Source organism: Panthera pardus, unplaced genomic scaffold (genome assembly GCF_024362965.1).
Source record: "Panthera pardus isolate Hobbes unplaced genomic scaffold, ASM2436296v1 HiC_scaffold_27, whole genome shotgun sequence".
In the NCBI taxonomy this organism is placed as follows: domain Eukaryota; kingdom Metazoa; phylum Chordata; class Mammalia; order Carnivora; family Felidae; genus Panthera; species Panthera pardus.
The window spans coordinates 118,841,494-118,868,540 of record NW_026526843.1 but is presented as its reverse complement, the minus strand read 5'-3'; the positions used below and the strand labels follow the sequence as shown (position 1 = coordinate 118,868,540).

At 63.3% G+C, this 27,047-nt stretch overlaps 1 protein-coding gene across 1 annotated transcript; it reads left to right on the top strand.

Annotated features, from left to right (window-relative positions):
• Window positions 1-2,977: 2,977 nt before the first annotated feature.
• On the top strand, window positions 2,978-26,026 carry ASMTL (acetylserotonin O-methyltransferase like). Its single transcript, XM_053891855.1, has 13 exons — window positions 2,978-3,176; window positions 4,701-4,832; window positions 6,239-6,286; window positions 6,427-6,491; window positions 7,312-7,373; window positions 8,161-8,269; window positions 9,003-9,378; window positions 13,246-13,408; window positions 16,418-16,593; window positions 19,282-19,399; window positions 20,199-20,342; window positions 21,731-21,853; window positions 25,755-26,026. Exons 1-13 carry the CDS (start codon window positions 3,084-3,086, stop codon window positions 25,976-25,978), a joined length of 1,833 nt encoding a protein of 610 aa, XP_053747830.1. The 5' UTR covers window positions 2,978-3,083; the 3' UTR covers window positions 25,979-26,026.
• Window positions 26,027-27,047: the final 1,021 nt, after the last annotated feature.

Sequence of the window (27,047 nt, the reverse complement as noted above, 5' to 3'; positions counted from 1 at the left end):
CGGTGTTTAGTACGCATGCGCTAAAGGTCTCCCCAAACACGGCAGCACAGCCACAGGACGTTTGCACGGCCCCAGATGCCCGATGCCCTTTGTTCCCCGTCCATCCCTACGGCCAGCTGGATACGCTTTCTGCCTCCGTGGACTTGTTTTTCTGCTATTGCCACATCAGTGGGGTCACGGGGCACGTGGGGGGCTGCAGTGCTGACTTTCTCACCACGGTGTTCTTGGGGGGCTCACACGCAGGGGACTATCACTACTCTTCCCTCCTCGTTCCACGGACAGGGTGACCACCCCGTGCCCATCACGTGAGTCGTGGCAGATTTTGACCTCAAGCCCCAAGAAAGGTTCAGACTGGCTGTTCGCTGGAAAGCTTGAACGTTTGACCTCGGCTTTTATTTTATTATTATTGTTTTTTTTCTTTTCATGTCTGAGCTGTCTTTGGAAATCTGTGTGATTCCGTAAAGCCAGTGAGATTCATTTTTTCGTTTTTTTTTTTTAAGTTTATTTATTTTTGAGAGAGACAGAGAGTGAGCGGAGGAGAGGGAGAGGGAGAGGGAGAGGGAGAAGGAGAGGGAGAGGGAGAGGGAGAGAGAGAGAGAGACAGAGAGAATCCGAAGCAGGTTCCATGCTGTCAGCCCAGAGCCCAACACAGGGCTCGAACCCACAGCCGCGAGCTCACGACCTGAGCTGAGATCAAGGGTCAGATGCTTAACCGACTGAGCCACCCAGGCGTCCTCACTAAAGGTGGGACTGTTTAGTGCCCTGACCATACCGCCAGTGTGGGCGTAAACACCAGTGAAGACACAGGGAGAGGGGCCCCTGATGACGGTAGGCCGTGTAATGAGCACCCTAGTTTCTGGGGCTCACAGATAAGGCCCAAACAGCCAGGAACGGTCATAGGATAAACCCCACACCAGGGCATGCCCCGTCTGTCCCCTGCATGAGTCCCTCATCTGACTACAACAAGGTAGGTGCCGCGCCCATTTTGCAGAGGACGACACTGAGGCCCAGAGACGTGGAGGGACTGGCCCCGGGTCCCAGCGCTGGTGAGTGGGAGACCCCGAGTCTGCAAGTGAACCTGCCCCCGGAGCCCGATCCCGCCCTCGCTGGAGCCCAGCCGGGCCTGCCCACTGCGGCCTACAGCCCACGGCCCACCCCCTGACGTCACGTGTGGCCGGGCCCACCCAGCAGCGCACACTTCCGTCCACAGGTGCCTTTGCGTAGAAATGACGGCGTGTTGAGCGGAACAGAAAGGTGAACCTATCAGGAGCTGACTTCCAAAGAACGTGACCGGGTGCCTGGGCGGTTCAGTCGGTTAAGCATCCAACTCCCGGCTTTGGCTCAGGTCATGATCTCACGGCTCGTGGGTTCAAGCCCCACGTCGGGCTCTATGCTGACGGCACGGAGCCTGCTTGGGATTCTGTCTCCCTCTCTCTCTCTGCCCCTCCCCTGCGCCCACTCTCTCTCTCCTAAAAATAAATCAACATTAAAAAAATTTTAAAAAGTGCTTGGGATGTTTGGGGTCGGCTGTCCCGGGCGAGGCTAGCAGGCAATCAGAATGGCCATCGAGGGGCTGGCTGGTGGGGGCCAGCCCTCTGGTGACCGTAACCAAGAGAGGCTCCGTGGGAGGGTCCGGGGTGGGCCTGGGATGGACAGGCACAGGGGGTCAGGGAGGACGGGACAGGGGGTATTGGCTTGGATGCACCTGGGCATATTCGTCTGGGGACACTTCTGAAGGTCACGACAGTGAGGGGGGCGCTCCTGGCGTGTGCGGGGTGGAGACCAGACACGCTGCTCCACACCCTACCGCGCACAGAACGCCCCACCCCACAGGGTCATCCAGCCCCACGTGTCAGTAGTGCTGAGGCGGAGAACCCCGGACCTCACAAGAGGGACTCTATCTGCCTATCGATGGGTCATCTATCGATCTTCGCCGTGGTCAGGATTCTCAACCAAGGGGCTATTCGGTGCCCGGGGAAACCCCGGCCACGTTCAGGGGAGAATTTGGGTTGTCACAACTCGGGAGGAAGGTCCCGCCATCTAGTGGCGGAAACTGGGGATGCTTCTGAGGATCGTGCAACGAATCACCCAACCCCAGAAGTCAGTACTGCTGCGGTTGGGAAGCCTCACCGCAGGAGAGACCTTGTCTGTCTGTCTGTCTGCCTGCCTGCCTACCTACCTACCTGCTTACCTGTGTATCTGTATGCGGCAGTGGTTCTTAACCGAAGGCTATTCTGCTCCCCTCCAGGAGAACCCCTATCCCTGCCCCTCCACCGCCTCCCGGGACCCCGACTGCGCGCCCCTCTGCCACTTCCCAGGAAGCCCCCGTTTCCGCGCCCCAGGGGCGTTCGAGGGAGACCCCCCCATCTCCGCGCCCCTCCATCACCTCCCAGGGACTCCCATCTCCTCCTCCCCGGCCCCCAAATCCCCGGCGCCACAGGGGCCCCACGACTTCGCGCTCCCGGAGCCCGCCCGCCACCACATCCCCGCGGGCGCACCTGCTTGCGTGGGTTGGCGCGCAGGGCACACGCCGCCAGGGGACTGGACTTGGGAGGGAGGGGCGGGGCTCCGGCAGGCCTGGGCGGAAGGGGAGGGATCTGGGGGTGGGGCGGGGCTCCGGCTGGTCTGGGCGGATAGGGCGGGATCTGGGGGGCGGGGCGGGGCTCCGGCGGGTCTGGGCGGATGGGGCGGGATCTGGGTGGAAAGACGGGCTCCGGCGGGCCTGGGCGGACGGGGCGGGATCTGGGTGGAGGGGCGTGGCTCCGGCGGGCCTGGGCGGATGGGGCGGAATCTGGGGGGGGCGGCTCCGGCGGGCCTAGGCGGATGGGGCGGGATCTGGGGGGCGGGGCGGGGCTCCGGAGGGCCTGGGCGGATAGGGCGGGATCTGGGGGGCGGGGCGGGGCTCCGGAGGGCCTGGGCGGATAGGGCGGGATCTGGGTGAAGGGGCGGGGATCCGGCGGGACTGGGCGGGGCCTTGGGGGGCGGGGTTCCATTAGTCCCGGAGCGTGCGGCTCGGGCATCCGGATCCGGATCTGCGCTCGCGGTCTGGGGCCGTGCGCGGGGGTGGCGGGGGTCGCGGTGCCATGGTTCTGAGCCCGGTGATCGGGAAGCTGCTGCACAAGCGCGTGGTGTTGGCCAGCGCCTCCCCGCGCCGCCGGGAGATCCTCAGCCAAGCGGTGAGCGGCCGCGCCGGGCCTGTGGCTGGGGTCTGCGCCGGGCAGGTGACCGGGCCTCCTGGGGCGGGGGGGCCTGGAGCGGGGGCCTGGGGCCGGGGACCTAGTGACCTAGGGCATGCGGCCGGGGGACCTGGGGCAGGTGGGCCTGCGGCCGGAGGTCTAGAGACCTGGAGGCCTGGTGCCTGGGGTCCTGGTAACGGGGCCTGGCAATGGGGGCTGGGTATTGGGGGGGCCTGATAGGGGCCTGGGGCCGGGGTTCTGGTGACCTGGGGTGCCGGGGCCGGGGAGGGGGGGGTCTGGTGACCGGGGCTTCTGGTTCTGGTCCTGGGGGCCTGTGTGACCAGGGACCTAGTGACCTCAGGGTCTGGGATGGGGGCGGTCATGGTAGGGAGGGGCCTGGCACTGGGGACCTGGTTTTCCCGGGAGTCTGGTGACCCAGGGCGCCAGGTGGTCTGGTGACCAGGGACCTGGTGACCTGAGGGTGTGGTTTGGTGACCCCGGGGGTGTCTGGTGACCAGGGCCTGGTGACCAAGGGCCAGGTAGTGAGGGGCCTGGTGACCCTGGAGCCCTAGTGACAGAGGCCCTGGTGCCCGGGGTGCAGTGACCAGTGACTCTGGGCTGGGAGCTGGGGTCTGCAGACTGGAGGTCTTTGGGCCACGGCGTAATGACTCAGGGTCCTAGTGACTCAGGATAGTGGGGGTCTGTGTGATCTGGGACCAGAGTCTTCAGGCCAGGTCTAGTGGCCTGCTGGCCAAGGGGGTACAGAGATAGGGGCAGGTACACAGCCCAGAGGCAGGCAGAGGCCTGGGTCGGGGAAGGTACAGAGTGAGGGGTGCTCACTGTACCTCCCGAGGAGGGTTGTGGGGGGTACAGACCAAAGGAAGGCTCACAGGGCAGTCCAGGGGACATGGGGGTGTAGGAGGTCAGCTGCAGGGGAGCCTTTAGAGAGTTAGGGTCAGGATGAGGAGAGCCACTCTGGAGCTGTGCAGGAAGGTGCCTATGGGGTTGGAAACACCCTCTGTGTTCCAGGCCCACATTCCTGTCCCCACACGACTCTGGGGGGGGTCACTCTCTACGCAAGTGGCTCCCCACTGGGGCCTGCCTTGCCCACGCACACGGGTTTGGGGACAACGGTAAAGCAGCCATCTTCCCTCACAGGTCTGCCCTTTGTGGCCCTGTGCGCGGGCGGTATGTTTTCAGCTGTTAGTGCACCCGTGGGCGTGATGTCCTGGCCTCAGTGACACTCTGGGAGCCCTTTGACCCCTCAGAGCCGGAGACCCCACCCAACTCTCCTGCTGGGCTCTGTGTGGCCGCCGCGGGTACCTGTGCCTTCAGGCGGGTCCGCCAGGGCCCCCGCCAGCCTCCGCTCCGCTTGGCTGAGCTCATCATCGGTCAGTGACGAGGTGTGAGGGAGACACAGGGCACGTGGGGGGAGGCCGTGTTTCCTGGGAAACCAGCTCATTCTGCTCAGAGGCCTTCCCTCTTCCCGCAAACCCTCCAGACCCCCTCTTCCTCCTGTTCCAGGGTCTCAGGTTCGAGGTGGTTCCGTCCAGGTTCAAAGAGAAGCTCGATAAAGCCGCCTTCGCCACCCCTTATGCTTACGCCATCGAAACAGCGAAGCAGAAGGCCTTGGAGGTGGCCTCCAGGATGCACCAGGCAAGGGGGCCCTGCTACTGCTTTCTTCCCTGTTCTCTTGGGAGGACGGGACTTTCCGGCTTTAAACGTACATGTCACGGATCGGTGCCGTCTACCGTATGCAACCCCAACAGCCTACCCGTGGCTCAGGGTTACTGTGTCGCATGCTGTTACAATCACTGTGGCCGTGTCCTTGATATGAGCCTCCATAATTGTCGTTAACAGAGGAGCGTCATTGACGGTAAAGAATCAATACAGGTTGCTTATTACCATATGCTAGCATGTAGCCCAGAATCACAATTAGTGTGGTGATATCATTTCCAACAAAGAATGAACACACTTTGTCTGTTTCTGTGTATTACTACGTAATATGCTATTTTAATGAACGTAACAGCATTTATGACACACTATTTAACAGAGCTTGTCTAGGGAGCGTAGATTCTACGTTATATGCAGATACTGTTGTAATTAAAACAATAGCATCTTTAACTCCTATTTTGCAACAGTATCACTTATGATACAGAACTAATGTAGATTATCCATTGCTTGGTATTAAAATAATATACTATTGCAACTAATGTCCTATAGGGAGTGCTTTGTGCCCAGTGCCGTATAACAACCATTGGTATAAATAAAGGAGTATTGACCGATTGATTTTCAGCAGTGGAAAGGTTAACATGTTAACTTTAACCTAAGTTCAACGTTCTATACAGACTTCAGATGTGTGCGTTCAGCCCCAAGCCTGAATTTTCCACCTGGACTTATTTTATTGTCTGGAGAACTTTTTTCTCAAATCACATTGAGCAGTTCGAAAAACCAGTTTTGTCCTTTTTTTTTATATTTTATTTTTTTTAATGTTTATTTATTTTTGAGAAAGAGCACGAGCGGTAAGGGACAGAGAGAGAGGGAGACAGAGGATCCGAACGAGGCTCCAGGCTCTGAGCTGTCAGCACAGAGCCTGGTGTGGGGCTTGAACTCACGTACTGTGAGATCGTGACCTCAGCTGAAGTCAGATGCTTAAGTGACTGAGCCATCCAGGTGCCCCCAAACCAGCTTTGTCTTTAATTCAGCATAGCTTGGGGAGGACTTGGGGCCCTCACCCACCTCTCCTGCAAGGGTCCCCTGCCCTGAGGGAGGCGGAGCCCATGGGACTGGACACTGAGGTTTGCAGTGCTGTCCCTCAGGTGTCAGGGAGGGAGCCGCCAGGTGCTGTCCCCATCATGTGACCACAGAGCACCTCCAGGCTACAGCCCCCCACACGTCCTGAGCCCTGCAGGGCAGGCCTCCCGGGGTCACCCTCGTGTCCTTGCTGGGGACACCGAGGACACCCACATCTTCCTTTCCGAAGTACCACCCGTCTCACCGCCAGCGCATTTGCATAAGACACACGGGTGTGATTTCCGAAGCTGAGTTTGCATTTCTTCCAGAAAGACCTCCGGGCCCCCGACGTCGTCATCGGAGCCGACACCATCGTGGTGAGTCCCCCTCGGGGCCCTTTTCTGGCCTCCAGTTTGGTTGGTGTGCCCTCGGTGACTGAAGTCAAGGTGTGGACATCGCGGCTTCCACAGATCCGGCTTGGGGACAGTGAGCGCCCCCCGCCCTGGTTCTCTTGCAGACGATCGGGGGGCTGATTCTGGAGAAGCCAGCGGACAAGCAAGACGCGTACAGGATGCTCTCCAGGTGGGTCCCGGACTGTCCTCCTCGGAAGCAGCCTTGCCTCAGATACAGCCTGGGGCGGGGTCAGGACCTTGGGCGGGGTCAAGGTCTGGGGTGGGGTCAGGACCTGGGGTGGGGTCAGGGCCTGGGGTGGGGTGGGGTCAGCTCCTCTGTTGTGGGTCCCAGGGCAGGGTTAGGGCCCAGGGTGGGGTCTGCCGTCTCCGCCTGGGGCAGGGTTACGTCCCAGCCAGGTACCTGGGTCGCGCCCTGAGTGGGGTCCGTGCTGGGCCTTCCCGGCCACTCTTTTGGGTGAGATCAGAGGATGCAGCCTCGCACTTAATGCGGTGCTCACGCCCCCTAGGGGAACAGGGTCTCGGGGCAGACGGGTAGGTGGACAGGCGCGCAGGGGGACAGGCGGGCAGGTTGATAGTCCGCGCAGGTGCGCAGGTGGGCAGGGGCACAGGCAGGGAGGCGCACAGACTGGAAGGCGGGCAGGCGGGCTGGTTGATAGTCGAGGCAGGTGGACAGGCGTGCGGGCGGGCAGGTGCGCAGGCGCACAGGCGGGGAGGCGGGCAGGTGCGCAGGCGCTCAGGCCGGGAGGCGCGCAGACAGGAAGGCGGGCAGGCGCGCAGGCGCACAGCGGGCCGGCAGGCAGCGTCCCTCCGTGCCGAGCACCGCCCACCACGCATGTGAGCGTGTCTCCACGCCTGGGCCCTGCCTTGTCCGTGGGCTGGCATCCCCGTGCCGCAGGGACGCGCACAGACCCTCCGAAGAGCGGGTGGCAGGGAACATGCTGTCCCACAGGCTCCCCGTGGACACACTGCATGTGGGTCGTCCGTTGCAGGTTGAACGGGAAGGAGCACAGCGTGTTCACGGGCGTCGCCATCATCCACTGCTGCAGCGAAGGTACCTGCCGCCTCCCCAGGCCCCGCGCCACCGCGGGAGGAGCCGGGCGTCCTGCCGCCCCCGAGCCCTCTATGTCCCGCCGTGAGGGCCGTCCCCTCCCTCCTGCCTGCCAAAGTCGGGGCTGCTTCAGGCCTCGGTTCGCTTCCCGCTGAGCACCTGTGGGAGGCGGGGTGCCCCGACCAGCACGAGCCACACAGGTGCCACCTTTAGTCCAGAAGGGGGAGGGCCTTGGCTGTGCAACCTGAAATCCTAGGAACACGGGGGCGCCTGGGGGGCTCAGTCGGTTCAGCGTCCGACTCCGGCTCAGGTCATGATCTCGCGGTCTGTGAGTTCGAGCCCCGCGTCGGGCTCTGTGCCGACAGCTCAGGGCCTGGATCCCGCTTCGGATTCTATGTCTCCCTCTCTCTGCCCCTCCCCCTGCTCGTGCTCTGTGTCTCTCTCGCGAATAAATAAACATCAGAACAAATCTGTTTTAAGCACCAAAATGCTGAGGACCCGCTTGGCAGAAGGTGCCCGCTGGGCTGTGCCTGGCGCGTTTCTCACCTCCTACCGAGGCACGGAGGCCACCCCGAAGTTCAGTTCCCTACAGGGACACCTGAGCCCCCCACCGGCCTGGGTCTCCTTCCCTGATCTTGTAGCTTTCTTTTCCCTGCTGTTCACCGTTCCCGCCTCTCCACTAGCTGTTCCTGCCCGAGTTGTGTATCCCCAGGCCCGGGGCGGATTTCCCGCAGGTGCCCGGCCGTGTGCCCGCCCCGTGCCCTGACCTGCCCGCCCTTCTGTGTTGCAGACGGCCAGCTGGACACGGACGTGTGCGAGTTCCACGAGGAGACCACGGTGAAGTTCTCAGAGCTGTCCGAGGACCTTCTGTGGGAGTACATCGACAGCGGGGAGCCCATGTGAGTGCACACGGGGTCTCACGGGACGCTGATCCCGGCACGGCGGCTGCAGCCTCCGACTGGACCCCCTCCCGGAGGCCCCAGCTCGTCACAGCGTCCCCTTGGGGGTTAGAGCTCACCCTACGAATTCTGGGGGGACACAGACATCCAGTCCACGGTGGTGCGCTTGCCGTCCTGATGTACCGTGGGGGCTGGGCCCAGGAGTGCGAGCAGGGCTGGCTGAGGAGGCGACCTGCCCGGTTCCAGGGCAGTGGATGAGGAAACAACTCACAGTGGGAGAAACAGTCAGGCCCTTCGCCCTGTGCTGCTGCCACGGGACTGGGAGGCCACACAGGTTAACACGCCTGCTCCCCCGACACCCCGGAACGGGGCCGGGCCAGGGACAGGTGCATGCATGCAGGTGGGGGGGGCGGTCTCATCGCTGGGGGCGCCCAGAACCAAAACCTTGTGTCCTTTTGGGAGCCTGGGGTCCGGGAGGCAGAGGAGGGAGGGTCGGATGGAAACCACGACGTGCCAAGTCGGGGTCCAGGAAAGGGTCTTTGAAGGCCCGTCCTCTGTCCCTAAGGAGGGGTCCACAGAGGCTCCTGGGCCAGCGGTGCAGATGTGGACAAGAGCACGGCCGGGGTCGGGGTACTCCCTGCGCTCCCCCCACCGGGACTACCGCGCAGCCCTCGCATTCTGACTTCTCCGTGTCTCCCTCCCGCCCCGGTCTGCCTCCTTCCGCCCCACGCAGGGACAAGGCCGGCGGCTACGGGATCCAGGCCCTGGGCGGCATGCTGGTGGAGTACGTCCGTGGGGACTTCCTCAATGTCGTGGGCTTCCCGCTGAACCACTTCTGCAAGAAGCTGGTGGAGCTGTACTGCCCGCCCCACCGCGAGGACGTGCAGCGGGTCAAGCACGACTCCATCCCCGCCGTGGACACCTTCGAGATCGCGAGCGAGGCTGCTCAGGGGGACGAGGGCTGCGGCCCCAGCAGGGCAGGGGTGCACGGTCACACCGGACAGGCTCCTGCTGGCCCCCAGGGCCCAGACACGAATGGGCTGGTGGAGAACCCGCCCCCCTTCCCGTCCGACCTTCTAGACCTCATAGACGGCTTTAAAGCATCCAAGGTACTGGTCTGAGTGTCCTGGGCAGGCAGTGCTGAAGGACGCCACCCTGACTGCTTAAAACCCAGGGTGTGTCCTCTCCCAGCTCTGGAGACCACAGTCTGAGATCCAGGAGGGGCAGGGCCTCTGAGATCCAGGCAAGGCAGGGCCACTGAGATCCGGGCAGGGCAGGGCTGCTGAGATCCGGGCAGGGCAAGGCCTCTGAGATCCAGGCAGGGTGGGGCTACTGAGATCCAGGCAGGGAAGGGCCACTGAGATGCAGGTGGGACAGGACACTGAAATCCAGGAGGGGCAGGGCCGTTGAGATCCAGGCAGGGCAGGGCCACTGAGACCCAGGAGGGGCAGGGCCACTGAGATCCACGAGGGGCAGGGCCACTGAGATCCAGGCAGGGCAGGACCACTGAGATCCAGGAGGGGCAGGGCCACTGAGATCCAGAAGGGGCAGGGCCACTGAGATCCACGAGGGGCAGGGCCACTGAGATCCAGGCAGGGCAGGACCACTGAGACCCAGGAGGGGCAGGGCTACTGAGATCCAGGAGGGCAGGGCCACTGAGATCCAGGCAGGGCAGGACCACTGAGATCCAGGCAGGGCAGGACCACTGAGACCCAGGAGCAGCAGGGCTACTGAGATCCAGGAGGGCAGGACCACTGAGATCCACGAGGGGCAGGGCCACTGAGATCCAGAAGGGGCAGGGCCACTGAGATCCACGAGGGGCAGGGCCACTGAGATCCACGAGGGGCAGGGCCACTGAGATCCAGGCAGGGCAGGACCACTGAGACCCAGGAGGGGCAGGGCTACTGAGATCCAGGAGGGCAGGGCCACTGAGATCCAGGCAGGGCAGGACCACTGAGACCCAGGAGCGGCAGGGCTACTGAGATCCAGGAGGGCAGGACCACTGAGATCCACGAGGGGCAGGGCCACTGAGATCCAGGCAGGGCAGGACCACTGAGACCCAGGAGGGGCAGGGCTACTGAGATCCAGGAGGGCAGGACCACTGAGATCCAGGAGGGGCAGGGCCACTGAGATCCAGGCAGGGCAGGACCACTGAGACCCAGGAGCGGCAGGGCTACGGAGATCCAGGAGGGCAGGACCACGGAGATCCACGAGGGGCAGGGCCACTGAGATCCAGGCAGGGCAGGACCACTGAGGCCCAGCAGGGGCAGGGCCGCTGAGATCCAGGAGGGGCAGGGCCGCTGAGATCCACGAGGGGCAGGGCCACTGAGATCCAGCAGGGGCAGGGCCACTGAGATCCACGAGGGGCAGGGCCACTGAGGCCCAGCAGGGGCAGGGCCGCTGAGATCCAGGAAGGGCAGGACCACTGAGATCCAGGCCGGGCAAGGCCACTGAGATCCAGGCAGGGGAGGGCCACTGAGATCCAGGCAGGGGAGGGCCACTAAGACCCAGGCAGGGCAGGGCTACTGAGATCCAGGAGAAGCAGGGCCACTGACATCCAGGCAGGGCAGGGCCACTGAGATCCAGGAGGGGCAGGGCCACTGAGATCCAGGCAGGGCAGGTCCGCTGAAACCCAGGAAGGGCAACGGCTCTGAGATCCAGGCAGGGCAGGGCTGCTGAGACTCAGGCAGGGCAAGAGCACTGAGACCCCGTTGGGTGGGACCCCTGAGGTCTAGGCAGGGCTACTGAGATCCAGGCGGGGCTGTGCTGCCTCCAGAGGCTCCAGGGGACGGTCCTTCCTGACTTGCAGCTTCTGGGCTACTGATGTCCCTGGACCGCTGGTCACGTCCTTCCCGTCTCCGCCTCTGCCTTCCCGTGGCTTCTGTGTGTCTGTGTGGCCTCCTCTGTCTCTTTCCAGGACACCTGCCGTTTTCCTAGGGCCACCCTGATCCAGGATGGGCTCTTCCCACATCCTTCACTTACTCACGTTTGCAGAGACCTTGTATCCAAATTAGGTCCCCTTCCCAGGTTCTAGGGTTCAGACTTCAGCATATCTGTTGGGGCCCCTATTCAGCCCATTGCAGTGTCCCCAGCTGGTTTTCTGCCTTCAGTCAATGGCTTGACACAGAGCTGGTGACTTCTGGGTCCGAGAGCCTGTGACCTGACCTGCCGGTCTGCTCGTTCTGCCTGGAATGTGGGCCTTGTGCTCGGGGCTGTGAGGGCGGAGGCCTGTGTCCCTCTGGGACGCGGTGTCTGGGGTGTTTGAAGGTGAGCTTCACAGGGCCCCACCTGGGGCCGGCGGTGCACCCCTGACCGACCTCCCCCAGCCCGGGAGACGCGCCCAGGTGCTGGGCCACCCCCCGGCCGGGTGGGAGGTCACCCCCTGCCCGGAGGGATCTGTGGGTTCCTCCCGCTGTGGCCTTGGGATCTGAGGCAGCTGGCCCAGCCGGAGAGTGTCCCAGGCGGGGTGGGAACCCGCGGGCCGGCTGGGTGCGTAGCCGCGGCCTCCGTTTCCTTCCTGCGTGCGCGGTCACACGCCGCCCCAAAAACAGCCGGCTGCCCGTGCCCGCCGGGCCAGCGCAGGGGGCAGAAGCCTGCCCGGCCATCCTGCACCGTATCTGCGAGGACGGGGCTGGCCACGGCCGTCCCTGCGCTCCCGTGGGCCCCCCGCGCACACCCGCCCTGCTGTGCCCTTCGTCTCCGCACCCCCTCGCTGCCCCACGTGGCCGACCCTTCCAGCGGCCTCCGAGGACAGCCCTGCATGGGCTGGGCGGGGCTCCACGTCGGCGGCTGGAGGAGAGGTGGGGATGTGGGTGTGGGACTGGGGACCGCCCCTCCCCGCTCCAGCCCCGGCCACGCCCCTGTGACCGCCTCGCCAGGAGAGAAGTTCTGGGGTCAGGAGGGAGAGGTGGTTCTGCTGTGCTGTGCCCAAAATACCTAAGTCCCCCGGGAATAACCATGCGCACGGTGTCCCCACGTGGTGCAGCTGTGCCGAGGTCCCGGCACCTACCTGTGTCCCTCTGGGGTCTGTCCACCCAGCCACCTACCTCCGCACGTAGCCTTGCAGCGTCCCTCACTGATTACCTGTGCACCTGTGTAGCTGTCTTCAGACTGTCTGCCAACTATTTATGTGTCTGCCTACCTCTCACCTATCTGCCTGATCTAACATCTACCCCTTTGTCCGTCTACCCACCTACCCGTGTTTCCTTCTGCATACCTGTTCGACTGCTCTCACAGAAAGGTCTCCCGGCGGTCAGCTGACCCAGCCACGGGGCTGTAGGGACTCAGGGAGCACATGTCACGTTGCCAGTGCATCGTGAGGGTTCTAGAAACAAGCCAGCATCGTCGGGCCCTTCATGCAATGGCGTCACTTGTCGAAGAAGGTTTCTGCGTGGCCGGGTGGGGGTACAGGTGACGGGGGGTGAGACCCCTGTCTGTCAACACAAGGCCCCACACGCCTGATGGAGACGAAGAACGGCAGTGTTCTGACTTCTGAGGCAGTGCCTTGGCTTTCACACTTAAATGTTCTGAGTTCTGAGGCCTTTGGAAGAGCAGACACACCCCACACGCGAAGAAGGTTTTTGCATTACCCACATGAGTATGTGTCCTGAGCTGCGTAGGCCCTCTGCTCCCGAGGACAGGCATGTTTGTCTCCAAATCCAGCCACGTCCTGAGGTCCTGGGACGTCGGGCTTCAACAGATCGATCTTGGGGGGAACACAGTTCAGCCCCACATACGAACACGTTGGATTTTCTCCCATGGGACAGTTTTTCTCCTTGATATTCACTGATGTGCTTTTGTCTTGTGCGAGCCCGGTACCAGCTGGAGCCTGCATGCACTGTTCTCTGGAGAAGAAGCTTCCATGCACAAGTTAAACAGTTTTGATAGCTGTGGCCTCCCACTTTTGGGTCTGTGGGAGCGAAGGGCACTGCACAAGTCCCGTCGTAAGTCTCGCTGTTGTTGTTTTTAACGGACAGGCTCTGTTCACGGCTTGCAAACTGAAGGTGTTTGATGTCCTGAAAGAGGAAGGCCCCCTGAAGGCGGTGGATGTTGCACGCAAACTTAACGCCTCTGTGTGTGGAACTGGACGGCTCCTGGATGTCTGCGTGGCCCTGGGATTACTGGAGAAGACAGACACAGGTAAGGGGACATGCGAAGTGTCCTGATGAGAATCTTTGCAGCTGGAAGGAAGTCATCCAGTGAAGGTGGCTTCTGGACCAGGGCAGGGAAGGCCCGACCGTCTATCCTTGTGCCCTCAGATCGTGGCTTTTCAGCGACGGTAAGAAGTACAGGATGAGGGAAAGGAAACACACAACTGTGTGTGTGGGTATGTGTCTTTCAGAAGAGTGGTTTTTAAAAAAATCTGTGTCTGACAGAGAGAGAGAGAGAGAGAGCAGAAGCAGGGGAGGGACAGAGACAGAGGGAGCGAGAGAATCCCAAACAGGTTCCGCACTGTATCCACAGAGCCAACACAGGGTTCAATGTCATGACCCATGGGATCGTGACCTAAGCTGAAATCAAGAGTCGGGCTCTTGTTTGTGTTTTTTAATGTTTATTTATTTTTGAGACACAGAGAGACAGAGTGAGAGCAAGGCAGGGGCAGAGAGAGGGAGACACAGAATCCAAAGCAGGCTCCAGGCTCTGACCTGTCAGCACAGAGCCTGACACGGGGCTTGAACTCACAAACCCTGAGATCATGACCTGAGCCAAAGTCGGATGCTTAACTGAGTGAGCCACCCAGGCGTCCTCTTTTTTTTTTTTTTTTTTTTTTTCATTTTTTTTGATAATGTTTATTTTGAGGAAGAGAGAGAGTGAGAGCGGGAGAGGGACAGAGACAGAGGGGGACACAGAATCGGAAGCAGGCTCCAGACTCTGAGCTGTCCGCACAGAGCCTGACGTGGGGCTTGAACTCACGGACCATGAGATCATGACCTGAGCCAAAGTCGGATGCTTAACTGAGTGAGCCACCCAGGCGTCCTCTTTTTTTTTTTTAATTTTTTTTATAATGTTTATTTTGAGGAAGAGAGAGAGTGAGAGCAGGAGAGGGACAGAGACAGAGGGGGACACACAATCAGAAGCAGGCTCCAGACTCTGAGCTGTCCGCACAGAGTCTGATGCGGGGCTCGAACCCACGGACCAAGAGATCATGAGATCGTGACTGAGCTGAAGTCAGACGCTTAAGCGACTGACCCACCCAGGTGCCCATAGGAGAGTGACGTTTTCTTGGGCTCTGGTCTCAAAGAAGCTGTATCAGTCAGGGTTCACCAGAGAAACAGAGCGAGTGGATTATATATGTGTACAGCATGGGTACATGTTTGTTTTTACTTGTTTAGACAAATACGTGGGTACATAGATACAGATTGGTAGTAGATGTGATGATAACTAGCTAGGTAGACAGATGATAGGAGATTTGGATCGACAGACAGATGGATGCATGGATGGATGGAAGGAAAAAAGGAAAAATGGATGGATACGTAAGTGAGTAGATGGATGAAAGACGATATGGAAGGATGGAAGGAAGGGATGGATGGGTGCACAGATGGATGGTGGGTGTTGAGTGGATGGATGGGTATGTAGGTGGGTAGATGGAAAGATTGATGGATGGAAGCATAGATGAATGAAAAGGTGGATGGATGGATGGATGGATGGATGGATGGTATATAGGTAGATGGATGGAAGGATGGATGGAAAGATTGATGGGTGAAGGATGGATGAATGAAAAGGTGGGTAGGGGGGTGGGTGGATGGATCGATGGATGGATGGATGGATAGGTAGGTAAGTAGGTGGATGGATGGATGGGTGGATGGATAGGTAGGTGGGTGGGTCGGTGGTTGGATGGATGGATGGATGGATGGATGGATGGATGGATGGATGGATGGATAAGTAGGTAGGTAGGTGGATGGATGGATGGGTGGATGGATAGGTAGGTGGGTGGGTTGGTGGATGGATGGATGGATGGATGGATGGATGGATGGATGGATGGGTAAGTAGATAGATGGATGGATGATAGATGGATGGATGACAATGTGTTTCCTGAAACAGCGTTGTGGCACTTGGTCTCAGAGCAGAGGGTCCTATGGATGGTCCCTGAGCAGCTTGGGAGTGGCAGGGGGTGAAGGACCCCAGGGCAGGAGAGGCCGCTTTGCTTCTGTGACCAGGAGGAAAGTGGGGTGCTGGCCCAGGCCCCAGAAGCTGCCCTCTGTACAAAAGGCGTAGAAATCTGTGGTTAAGATTTGGAGCCTGGGAAGCAGAAGTCTCCCCCAGCCAGACCACTGTAATGATCTTCTCGTCTATGATGACCGAGCATCCAGAAAGCTCCAGCATCCAGACTTTTAATCACTTAGGAGCTTCTCCCACGTTTTGGCCCATGCCTCGCACGGTTCTGCGGGAGAACCCCGGGAACAGTTCTCCCGTGTGCGCGTGGGGCGTGTGTCCTCTTCCAAAGGCGAAGAACTAAGAACGTTTAAGTATTAAAGGGTGGGATGTGCCGTTATCTCGGAGGATCCCTGGGGCCTTCCATTCACAGATGGGGGTCTCACCCACCATCACCTGCCTGCACCCCCAGCCTGTGTTCTCTAGATGCAGGGTGGGGGGCCACGTCCTGCAGACAGATGGCTCGGGCGAGAGAGGAGGGGCCCCACACCAGTGCCGGCTCTCCAGAGAACTAGAACCCACGGGATCTACAGCTGGCGGTGTATCGCAGGGCAGTGGGTCATTCGGTGGCGGGGCTGTGGCACCTGAAATGTGTAGGGCAGGCCGGCTGGCTGCCTGGGAAATCAGTACATGCTGGTCCTCAAGTCTTGAGGCAGAATTGCTTCTTCGTCAGCGAAATCTCATCACTGCTTTTAATGCCGCCCACTGATTAGATGGGGCCCACCCACATTGCTGAAGGTCACCTCCCTTACTTCAAGTCCGCTGCTTCTAGACATCAAACCACACCTTCGAAACCCCGTCTCTTTGGGTTACCCGTGAGTCGGTATCGGCACCGGTCTGGGCTGTGTCCCCGCGGGGCCGCCCCCTGAGCGTGCGTCGTGCCCCGCTCAGGTGGGTGAGGTTGGCGCCAGCCCCAGGATGCCAGGCCGTGGCTGCCCATGTGGGAGGTGCGCTGGGGCGTCGGCTGGAGCCTGCATGACGCCCCTGTCGTGTCAGGTTACGGTAACACGCAGCTGGCAAGCCGGCACCTGGCGTCGGAGGGCGCGTGTTCTCTCCACGGCTTCGTCGCGTACAACGATGAGCACGCCTGGACCGTGTTCACAGACCTGGAGTCTGCGGTGCGACAGGGACCCCGCGCGGCTGCGGGGAGGCCGGCGGAGGACCCGTCTCAGGTAGCGAACATCAGGACGCGTGTGTGCACACCGCGCGTGCCCCACAGAAGCACCCACGGGCACGGATCTGCGCTCTGGCCGCCGGGTTGACCGGGCCGTCTTGCAAACCCGCTGACCGTTGGCCGTCGCGACAGCAGGATCACGTGGGGGTGGGGGTGGGGGCACGGGCAGCCGGCGTGGGTGGGAGGCCTGGCGGGGGCGTGGCGCGTGGCGCGGGGGCCGGCCAGGTGCCGTGGGCCTGCGGGGTGCGGACGGGAATCTCGCAGGAAGGGCCCAGCAGGTGGCACGGAATGAAGGCACCGCGTTTCCCGCGTGGGGTTCCATCGCACGGACCCTGTCGCTCGAGCTCGGTCTGCAGAGTCTTCCTGCTGTCCCCCCCTCCTTCCCCTTTCCCTTTGGGGAACCTTTGGGAGTTGACGTTAAAGCTGCGTGTGTCTGCAGGGCAGGGCCCGGTGGGTGCTTTGGGGTGGGCGCGGCCATCCGCCGCCTGCGTCCCTGGCAGCCTTTGCTGAGGGCAGAGCGCAGGGAGGGCTCCGGGTCGGGCTCCCCGCGCGATGCAGGAACGGGTCCGCCAGAGCACGGGGCCTGCATCAGGGCCGGGCGGCAGGGACCCAGACGGGGTGTCCCCGTCGCTTGGGCTCACAAGGCTGGAGGCTTACAAACAGCGCGCAGTTACTTCCCACGGTTGCGGAGGTGAAATCCATCCGAGTCAAGGCACCTGCAGATTCGGGGTCCGGACACCCCTGCTTCCCGCCTCCCATCCGGCTGTCGTCTCGGGGTGGGAGGGGCCGGGGGTCTCTGCAGCCTAGTCCATAAGGGCACGAATCCCCCACGGGGGTCCACCGTCATGACCCGGTGACCCGCCCCACCCAGAGCCCCCCCCCCCCCACTCCTGAGACCATCCCCTTGGGGGTTGGGGTTTCACATAGGAAATTGGGGGCCAGTGGGGGGAGGACACAAACGTTGTGTCTCTGATGAAGACAGACACGCAAAGACGGAGACCCAGAGAGACCCGCACTCCTGGAGACAGAGAGAGACTGGGCGGGAGGGACAGAGAAGCCACACGGGGCCCCACGGGGTGGGGGATGGGGGGGCTGGGGGAGGGGCCAGTGTCTCTGTAAACAGTCAGCCTGTCACCAGCGAGTGCGGCGACGGCTGCAGGGGCCAGCGGGGGACCCGACCCCTTCCCTTCTCCTGCTTCGTGTCCATCCAGACCTTGCGCGGGGCTGGTGGCGGCCTCCGGGGTGACTGTCCCCATTCACTGGCTTCAGACGGGGAGATGCAGGCGTCTGTTAGGTCCCGCACATCCCAGGGGAGCTGACAGCCTGAAGGACCAGCCCCTTCTCTGGGCTGTACTCAGCCCTGCCGCCCCGGACCGCCCTACTCAGCTCGGCCCCGCCCCTCCCCTGCACCCCCTGCTCAGCTCTGCCCACCAGGCTCCGCCCCACTCTGGTTCTTTCTGCCCCACAAGATATCCCCCCCCCCCCCCCCCCCCGCAGCCCGGCCCGGCCTGGCCCCACCAAACCCCGCCCCGCCCTGCACCCCCCCCCCCCCCACCAAACACCCTCCACGCCAGGCCCTGCCCATCCCCCCAGGCCCCTTCCTGGGTCAGCTCTGCCCCATGAGATCCCCTCCCCATCACTCCCCTCTGGCTTCGCCCCCAACCCCCTACCTGCCAGGCCCTGCACCCCCCCCCCCCCATCAAACCCCCTCCCCGCCGGACTCTGTCCCCCAAACCCCCACCCAGCTGGGCCCTCCATCCCGAATGCCCTCCCCGCCCAGCTCTGCACCCTGAACCCCTGCCAGCCAGGCTCAGACCCCCTGTCCCCCGAAGGCCCTGCCCCCCCAAGCCCCTCCCACACAGGCCTTGTGCCCCAACCCCCCCCCCCCCCCAACAGCCGGGCCCTATACCCCGAATCCCCTCCCCACCCGGCTCTGACCCCCCAGACCCACCTCCTCCACAGGCTCTGACCCCCGAATCCCCTCCATTGCAGGCTCTGACCCCTAAACCCCCTCTCCCGCAGGCCCTGCCGCCTGAACCCCCTCCCTTGCAGGTCTGATCCCCCCTCTCCCCCACAGGCCCTGCACCCCCAACCCCCTGCCCGACAGGCTCTGACCCTCTCCCCCCTCCCCTGCAGGCCCTGCCCCCCTCCCCCCCTCCCGCCCACCCCCCGCAGACTCTGACCCCCTCCCGCCCCCCCTGCAGGCTCTGACCCCCTCCCCCCTTCCCTGCAGGCCCTCCCCCGCATGTCCTCCCTGCAGGCCCTGCCCCCCAACCCCCTCCCCCACAGGCTCTGACCCCTAAACCCCTTCTCCCGCAGGCCCTGCTGCCTGAACCCCCTGCCTTGCAGGCTCTGATCCCACCTCTCCCCCACAGGCCCTGCACCCCCAACCCCCTGCCCGACAGGCTCTGACCCTCTCCCCCCTCCCTGTAGGCCCTGCCCCCCTCCCCCCGCAGGCTCTGACCCCCGGCCCCCTCCCCTGCAGGCCCTGCCCCCACAACCCCCTGCCCTGCAGGCTCTGACCTCCTCCCCCCTCCCCTGCAGCCCTGCAGGCCCTATCCCCCCCCCCCCCCACGCCCTTCCCTGTGGAGCTCCCTACCCTCAGAACCCCGGGGTGGGACCACAGCCAGTGCGCAGGCTCCCCTGGGCCCCCGTGTGGGTCTCCTCAAACCCCGTTCTGTTTCAGAGCAGGGACCAGAGGCTGCGTTTCATGCGAGCCATGCACGGCCTCACCCAGCTGACAGCTCGCCAGGTGGCCACGGCCTTCGACCTGTCCCGATTCGCCTCTGCCTGTGACCTGGGAGGTGAGTACCACGCCCCGCCCCCCGCCAGGCATCGGGCGCATTTCTTGCGTTAGGTCGTGGCCACCTCATCCGCTGAGAAGACGTCCAAAGCGGGTTTACGGCTTTACAAGCATAAGGCCAGGAGTTTGGCTGTGGCGGGTGCCGGGACTTGGATGGACATCCCCAAGTCCAAGGAGGCCCTGGGGGTGGGTCCTAGAGGTTATGGGGCCCTTTCTGCTGGCTACCGATTTGGGGGAGAGGATCGCAGAGCCATCTGACCCCGTCTTGTTGGGTGTAATTATGCCCATATACCTGCCACCCTATTCCAACTTGCTCCTTATCCCAGGGCAGCAGACGTGAGCTGATGCCTGCCCAAGGGGTACAGTGGGATTAGGGGTCCCAGGGGGAGCCCAGAGCTGCTGGCTTTCATTCCCCTGCCACCTGCACACCGTTCCTCCTGGTGGCCCAGAGTGGCTGCTGTGGCGCCAGCCATGTCGTCCACATTCCGGCAGCGGAAAGGAGATGATAAGAGTGTGGCTTCCTCCCTTCCCAGCTGGGCTCTGATGCTCCCTCTGTGCGTCTGTGCCCCCCCCACCCCGCCCCCACTGATGTGCGCTGGGCCAGCAAGGTCCCAAGGGCTGCATGAGACCTCAGTGATCTCTGCCCGCCGCTGGCTTCCGTTCCCAGACCGGGCCTCCAGCCGTGTTCTCAGACCTCATTCTGGTTTTGCCAAGGGGCCATCTTGGAGACCCGCCAGGGGTGTGGTGCGCTGGGCGGGTCAGGTGACCCTGTGTGTGTGTGTGTGTTTGCTTCCCCGCAGGCTGCACAGGTGCCCTGGCCCGAGAGCTGGCCCGGGAGTACCCGCGTCTGAAGGTGACCGTGTTTGACCTCCCGGAGGTCATCGAGCACGTGTCGAGTTTTCACCCCGAGGGCCGGCAGCCAGAGCGCCTCCGCTTCGTGCCAGGTAAACGCAGCTTTCTCTGCGCTCTGGGTCGGCGTTGGGCCAACCGCGTTCGCCTCTGCACAGCGTGGGTGTGCGTGCGGGGCCTGCGCCTGTCTGTGCGTGTGTACCTGCGTTTGCACGTGTGTCTGAGTGTGTCGGGCCTGTGCGCGTGTATCTGTGTTTGCACGTGTATCTGCGTGTGATATCTGTGTGTGCGTGTAGACAGGTCTCTGTGTGCACACACGTGTTTGTCTGCACTCGTGAGAGCAGTGGGGCTGTGGCGCTGGAAGCAGTCAGGGTGCAGGCGGGGGGGGCGCGAGGGCGCAAGTGGGGGGGCATGCAAGCGGGCAGGTGGGGGAGTGCGAGAGAGCAGGCGCGGGGGTGCGCTAGGGCACAGGCGGGGGGGGGGGGCGTGCGAGGGCGCAGGCGCGGGGGGGGCGCGAGGGCGCAAGGGGGCAGGTGGGGAGTGCGAGGGGGGGGCGCGAGGGCGCAAGTGGGGGGCGTGCAAGCGGGTGGGGGGGGGCGCAAGGGGGCAGGCGGGTGAGTGCGAGGGGGGTGAGAGGGCACGGGCGGGGGGCGTGCGAGGGGGCACGATTGGGGGGGCGTGCAAGGGGGAGGGGGGGGCGCGAGGGCGCAAGTGGGGGGGCGTGAAAGGGGGCAGGAGGGGGGTTGCGACGGGGCAGGCGGGGGGGCGTGCGAGGGCGTAGGCGGGGGGGGGGGCGCGAGGGCGCAAGGGGCAGGAGGGGAGTGCGAGGGGGGGGCGCGCGAGGGGGCACGGTCGGGGGGGCGTGCAAGGGGGCAGGCGGGGGACACAAGTGGGGGGGCGTGCAAGGGTGCAGGAGGGGGGGCGCAAGGGCGCAGGCGGGGTGCGTGCGAGGGTGCAGGTGGGGGGGCGCAGGAGTGTAGGCTGGGGGGTGCGAGGGCACAGGTGGGGGCGTGCGAGGGGGCACGGTCGGGGGGGCGTGCGAGGGCGCAGGCGGGGGGGGGGGTGGTGCGAGGGGGCAGGCGGGGGCGTGCGAGGGGGCACGATGGGGGGGGCGGGCAGGGGGGGCGCGAGGGCGCAAGTAGGGGGGGGTGCGAGGGCGCAGGTGGGCGTCCACAGGTTCCACGACCAACCAAGGGCACGAAGGGAAGTCACCCAAGAGCTGGCGCGGGAAAGCCTGGAGTCAGACGTGGTGGAGAACTTCCAGGGGCAGCTGTGAAGGCGGGAGCCCACCCGGCACTCGCGACCGCCGTGGCCCGGCCCGGGGGCCGACGCGCCATGGGACCCGGGGTTAGGACTGGACCGTGTTGGGGTTGGGGACACGGCATTTCTCGGAGCGGGGCGGGGAGCGGCGCGGGCCCCGTGTCCCCGCCGTGGAGCGCCAGCCCTGGTGTCCCCGACTCCCGACGTCTCCCGTTCCAACCAGGTGACTTTTTCAAGGACGACCTCCCGGACGCACAGCTGTACATCCTTTCCAGAATTCTCCACGACTGGGCGGACGACAGAGTGCACGAGCTACTGAGCCGGGTGTCCCGCAGCTGCAAGCCAGGTGAGACCCCTCCCGCTGCGCGTCCTCCTTCCGCTTGCAGAGAGGGAAAGGGAGGGTTTTTACCGACAGCCAGGCGCCCCTGCGCCCCCGCGCGCACTCTGCCGGCCCCCTGCGGACGTGCAGGAGGCGCCAGGAGGGCGGCCGCAGCTTTGGGACCTCCTCACCCGAGTCTCCCCGTCCTGGCCCCAGGAAGTGACGACATCTGTGTTCTCGGGCCGGAGGTTTGCCGGACGCCCCAGCCTGTGTCCCAGGGGGCCTGGAGCAGGGCATACCCAACCCCCCCCCCCCGGGGGCCCCTTCCCAGGCCTCCGAGGTCCCAGTGGCGCAAAGCGCAGCTCGTATTCCCGTGCCCCGAGCGCCTGGTGACTTGCGAGACACTTCTGTTACCTCCCCGTGCGGTTAGGGAACACGAAACAGCAGTTCACTTTCCAGTTTGCCGGAAACAACCGTCATTTTCGGTCTCGTATTTTGCACAAAGGGTGAAGCAAGGGTCAAGTGTAATCGTGTAGGTTGGGACTCCCCAAATCTGCAGGCAGCCGGAGACCTGGGACTAGTCCCAACACTGGTTGGAGGTAGAATTCCCTCCTCCGGGGGGACAGCGGTGTGTTTTCTCTTGAGGCCTTCAACTGATTAGACGAGGCCCACCCACGCCGCGGAGGGCCAGGTGTTTTGCCCCAGGTCGCACATTTAGATGATAATCTCATCCAAAAGGCAGCTTCACAGGACCACGAGGAATGATGCCCAACGATGATCTGGGCCCTGCAGCCCCGCCCCAACGACTTGTAACATGAGCCATGGCCCCACTGCCCCCATACCCAGCCCCTCCCCTGGAGGGCGCTGATGCCCTGCACACCTGGGAAGCCCGTCTCTGCTTATGCTGGGGACCCAGGGACGAGCGTGTGTGGAGATGCAGTCACACGCCAGGAACTGGCACCAGAAGCACCCAGGGTCCCTCAAGAGCAGCGTGGCCGTGTGATAAATTCGCGGGAAACCTATTTGCACAGACGCCCACATTCCTGGGTCACATCTGTGGACGCGGAAAAATCCCACAGACGTTTGTGGACTCGATGCGCCTGCCGCCCACCCCTGCCATTCTGAGGAGGCTCCTGGAGACGATCTGGGGGGAAGGAGAGACAGACGGCCCGGAATCGGTTACCAGAGCTGCTCAGGCGCGGGACAAGGTGGGGGCCCCAGGTGACGGCCCTGGCGGGGACAGGGGAGGGGTGGGGACAGGCCCCGGGGGGCCGCACACTGAGAGACGGGGCCCCAGATGAGTTACGTCTCGCGTCCCAGGGTTTGGAAACAGTATTGCAACGTGTTGGCGAATCTACCCGAGCGTTTGGGAACATATTAGGAGAGCTGCAGAGAAAATGAAGCAACTTCTTATGAAATGAGGAAATGTCTGTGCCGAAGAAGACGACAGAGCTAAGGCATCCTTGTCGGTCCCTGTAGCAGCAGGATCGGAGTCCCTTCCCACCCCCCGAATTCACATCCACTGGAAACACGCGAACAGGAAGTCATTCGGAAACAGGGTGTCTGCAGATGGGAGTAAGGGAAGGATCTGGGATGAGCCCATCCTGGATGAGGGGGGCCCTGAATCCAATGGCAGGTGTCCTTGTAAGAGACGGAAGGGGACACACAGACACAGAGGAGAAGCCACGTGAAGCCACAGGCAGACACGGGAGGGACGCGGCCACAAGCCCAAGGACGCCTGGAGCCCCAGAAGCTGGAAGAGGCAGGAAGGACCCTCCCCTGGAGCCTCAGCAGGGAGCACAGCTCTGTCCTGCCTGGATCTCAACAGCCCTGCCCTGCCCTGCCTGGGTCTCAGTGGCCCTGCCCCTCCTGGGTCTCAGTGGCCCTGCCCCTCCTGGGTCTCAGTGGCCCTGCCCTGCCTGGATCTCAGTGGTCCTGTCCCTCCTGGATTTCAGTGGCCCTGCCCTGCCTGGATCTCAGTGGTCCTGCCCCTCCTGGATCTCAGGGGCTCTGCCCTGCCTGGATCTCCGCGGTCCTGCCTGGATCTCAGTGGTCCTACCCTGCCTGGATCTCAGTGGTCCTACCCTGCCTGGATCTCAGCGGCCCTGCCCCTCCTGGATCTCAGCGGCCCTGCCCCTCCTGGGTCTCAGAGTTGTGACTTGCATGGCTGAGGAGAGGGTAAATGACTGGTCTGTGGTCATTTGTTACCACAGCCTCAGGACAGGCTCACTGGCATGGAGAGGCAGAAATTTACAGGTCACACGGACAGTCAGGCTGCTGAGCAGGAGGATGTGTCCCTGGAGGGCGCGTCTGTGCCTGTTTAGTCCCCGCTGCATTCCCAGGGCCTGGAACAGAGCCCGCCGGGAATAAGCGCTCACAAAGCAGCAACACTGTATCATCCGCTGGAGAGGAGGCGGGGTTGGGGAATGAGCGCTGAGTCCTCAGCTCCCTCAGGAGACAGCGTGGAGGCAGTTAAGCTGCTCCTCGGTTTATTCTGTGCAGGGTTGGCGGGAGGGGGGAGGTGGGGAGGGTGCAGGGTTCCTCCGACCCTCTCCCCTGCTGGCTGGAGGTGCTCCGTAAATATTCAGGTCCTTGCAACATAGGAGCTGCAGGAAAGAGCTCAAAGTGCCCGGTTTTGTGTGTGTGTGTGTGTGTGTGTGTGTGTGTGTGTAATGTTTATTTACTTTTGAGACAGAGACAGAATGCGAGTGGGTTGGGGCAGCGAGAGAGGGAGACGCAGAATCCAAAGCAGGCTCCGGGCTCCCAGCCTCAGCACAGAGCCCCACGCGGGGCTCAAACTCACGAGCCCGCGAGATCGTGACCTGAGCCCTCCAGATCGTGACCTGAGCCGAAGTGGGACGCTACACGGAGCCACCCAGGCGCCCCTCCCAGCGCCCAGTGCTAACATTCAGTCTTTCGGAGCCGGGCCATTGAACCGCATGCATATGTTACTTTGAAAAACCCAGATTGTTACGATACCGAGGGAGCAAACGCCCGGATCCCACGTCAGCCAAGTGCGTACAACCAACAGCAGAAGACGCAGCGGAAGCCAGCCACGTGTGGCACTGCTGTGTCCCTGTCTCCTGTGTCCCTTTTCTGCGGATCCCCCTTTGACAAAATCGGCAGGGGCCTCTGGTGGCTCGGCAGCTTAGCGTCCGACTCCTGGTTTAGGCTCAGGTTCGTGAGATCGAGCCCCGGGTGGGGCCCTGTGCTGACTCTGAGGGGCCTGCTTGGGATTCCTCGTCTCCCTCCGCCTCTGCCCCTCCCCCTAAAATAAATACACTTTTTAAAATTAAAAAAAAAAAAACACACACACAGAGAAGGAGCAAACATGTACAAGTTTCCTCTCGGCCTCTTTTGATCGAGGGTGCTGTTTGCTTGGCCGGGTTTCTCCGTCATGAACGCTTTTGAAAACAAGTAGACGCCCAGACAGACGCGTCCACGGGCGTGCACATGCGCGTACACACGCACCCACTTTGTGCTTGAAGCCCCGCTCTCGTGCGGCCATCACCCAGAGTTCCCGGAGCCAGGCAGCCCGCTTGGGGCATTCCCAGAGTGAATGCGCGCTGCCTGATGGCATCCTGCGTGCTGCACCCCCAGCCCCGGACTGGTTTCCCCCACGCGCTGAATCCGTGTCCCTGTGCACCGGGCACCCTCCCCCCACACCCCCAGGCTGGGCCCTGAGACTGCCGGCTGCTCCCCTGTCCGTCTGCCTGTGTTCCCCTCTCTCCCTTCGTGTCTCTGTCTCTCTCTGCCCTTCTCTGCTTCCACGGTGCGCGCCGGCATCGGCCTCCCCACGACCTGGCACGCGCCGTCCTTGGCTTCCACTGCCCTCGGCCTCCCCGAAAGTAGTTCTGAGCGCCCATCGTCGCTGACTGGCCGTGCGCTGAATCTTGCCCACGACTCCCTCTGGCTCTGTTGTCCGCAGGCGGTGGCCTCCTGGTGGTTGAAACGGCCCTGGACGAGCGGCGAGCGGCCCGGGCCAGCCTGCCGGCGGCCTTGAACGCGCTGGTGCGGGCCCAGGGCAGGGAGCGCAGCCTGGCCGAGTACCGCAGCCTGCTGGGGCAGCATGGGTTCCGGGACGTGCAGGTGGCGCAGGCGGGGGACAGGCTGGACGTGGTTCTGGGCACCAGAGCGTCGTCGGCGCCCTGAGGCTGCCAGCGCGTGACGCTCTCCCGGGAGGCTGATGCGGGGGGGGGGGGGGGGAGGCTGGAATTTGGGCGTCAGGTGCAACATTTACTCGGATCAGCTTGTGTAACCAGACGGATTAAACCAGCAAAACGCACTTGCTCTGAGCTCCTTTGTGGGTCCCGACCTGGGGCAGGTCGCGTGGGCAGGAGGGCCGTGCCCTCAGGCGCTCATCTGAGGCCCCGGCCACTTGGCTGGAGACTCCCTCCCCCCCCCCCCGCCCCCCCCACTTCCTGGCCTCTGGAAAGGCCTGGAGTCCCCCAGGGGCGCGGTGGAAGGGCCCCTCCGGCTCCCGCTCCGGGACTGCGCGTGCTCCTCGTTCACGCCTGTTCTCCATGTGTTTCTGCGCGTGACTTACAGCAGGTCGACCCTGGGGCACCCCGTGTCCCACGCTCTCTGCCTGGATGTTGGTGGGGGGGGAATCCTGGGGCGTCCTCTCTCCTACCCTCTGCCCGGATGCTGGGGGGATCCTGGGGCGCCCCGTGTCCCGCGCTCTCTGCTGGGATGCTGGGGGGGGGGGATCCTGGGGAGCCCCGTGTCCCACGCTCTCTGCGCCGATGCTGGGGGGGATCCTGGGGAGCCCCGTGTCCCGCGCTCTCTGTCGGGATGCTGGGGGGGGGGGGAATCCTGGGGCGTCCTCTCTCCTACCCTCTCTGCCCGGATGCTGGAGAGGATCCTGGGGCACCCCGTGTCCCGCGCTCTCTGCCCAGATGCTGGGCGGGGGAGGGGATCCTGGGGCGCCTCGTGTCCCACGCTCTCTGCCCGGATGCTGGGGGGATCCTGGGGCGCCCCGTGTCCCACGCTCTCTGCCGGGATGCTGGGGGGGATCTTGGGGCGTCCTCTCTCCTACCCTCTCTGCCCGGATGTTGGGGGGGATCCTGGGGCGCCCCGTGTCCCGCGCTCTCTGCCCGGATGCTGGGGGGGATCCTGGGGAGCCCCGTGTCCCTCGCTCTCTGCCGGGATGCTGGGGGGGGGGGGGGGATCCTGGGGCGTCCTCTCTCCTACCCTCTCTGCCCAGATGCTGAGCCGCATG

Coding starts and splice junctions, on each gene's coding strand:
- ASMTL (XM_053891855.1), top strand. CDS start 3,084: ATGGTTCTGAGCCCGGTGATCGGGAAGCTGCTGCACAAGCGCGTGGTG. Junction 6,287..6,426: donor TCGGAGCCGACACCATCGTG/GTGAGTCCCCCT, acceptor GTTCTCTTGCAG/ACGATCGGGGGGCTGATTCT. Junction 19,400..20,198: donor CTCTGCCTGTGACCTGGGAG/GTGAGTACCACG, acceptor GCTTCCCCGCAG/GCTGCACAGGTGCCCTGGCC.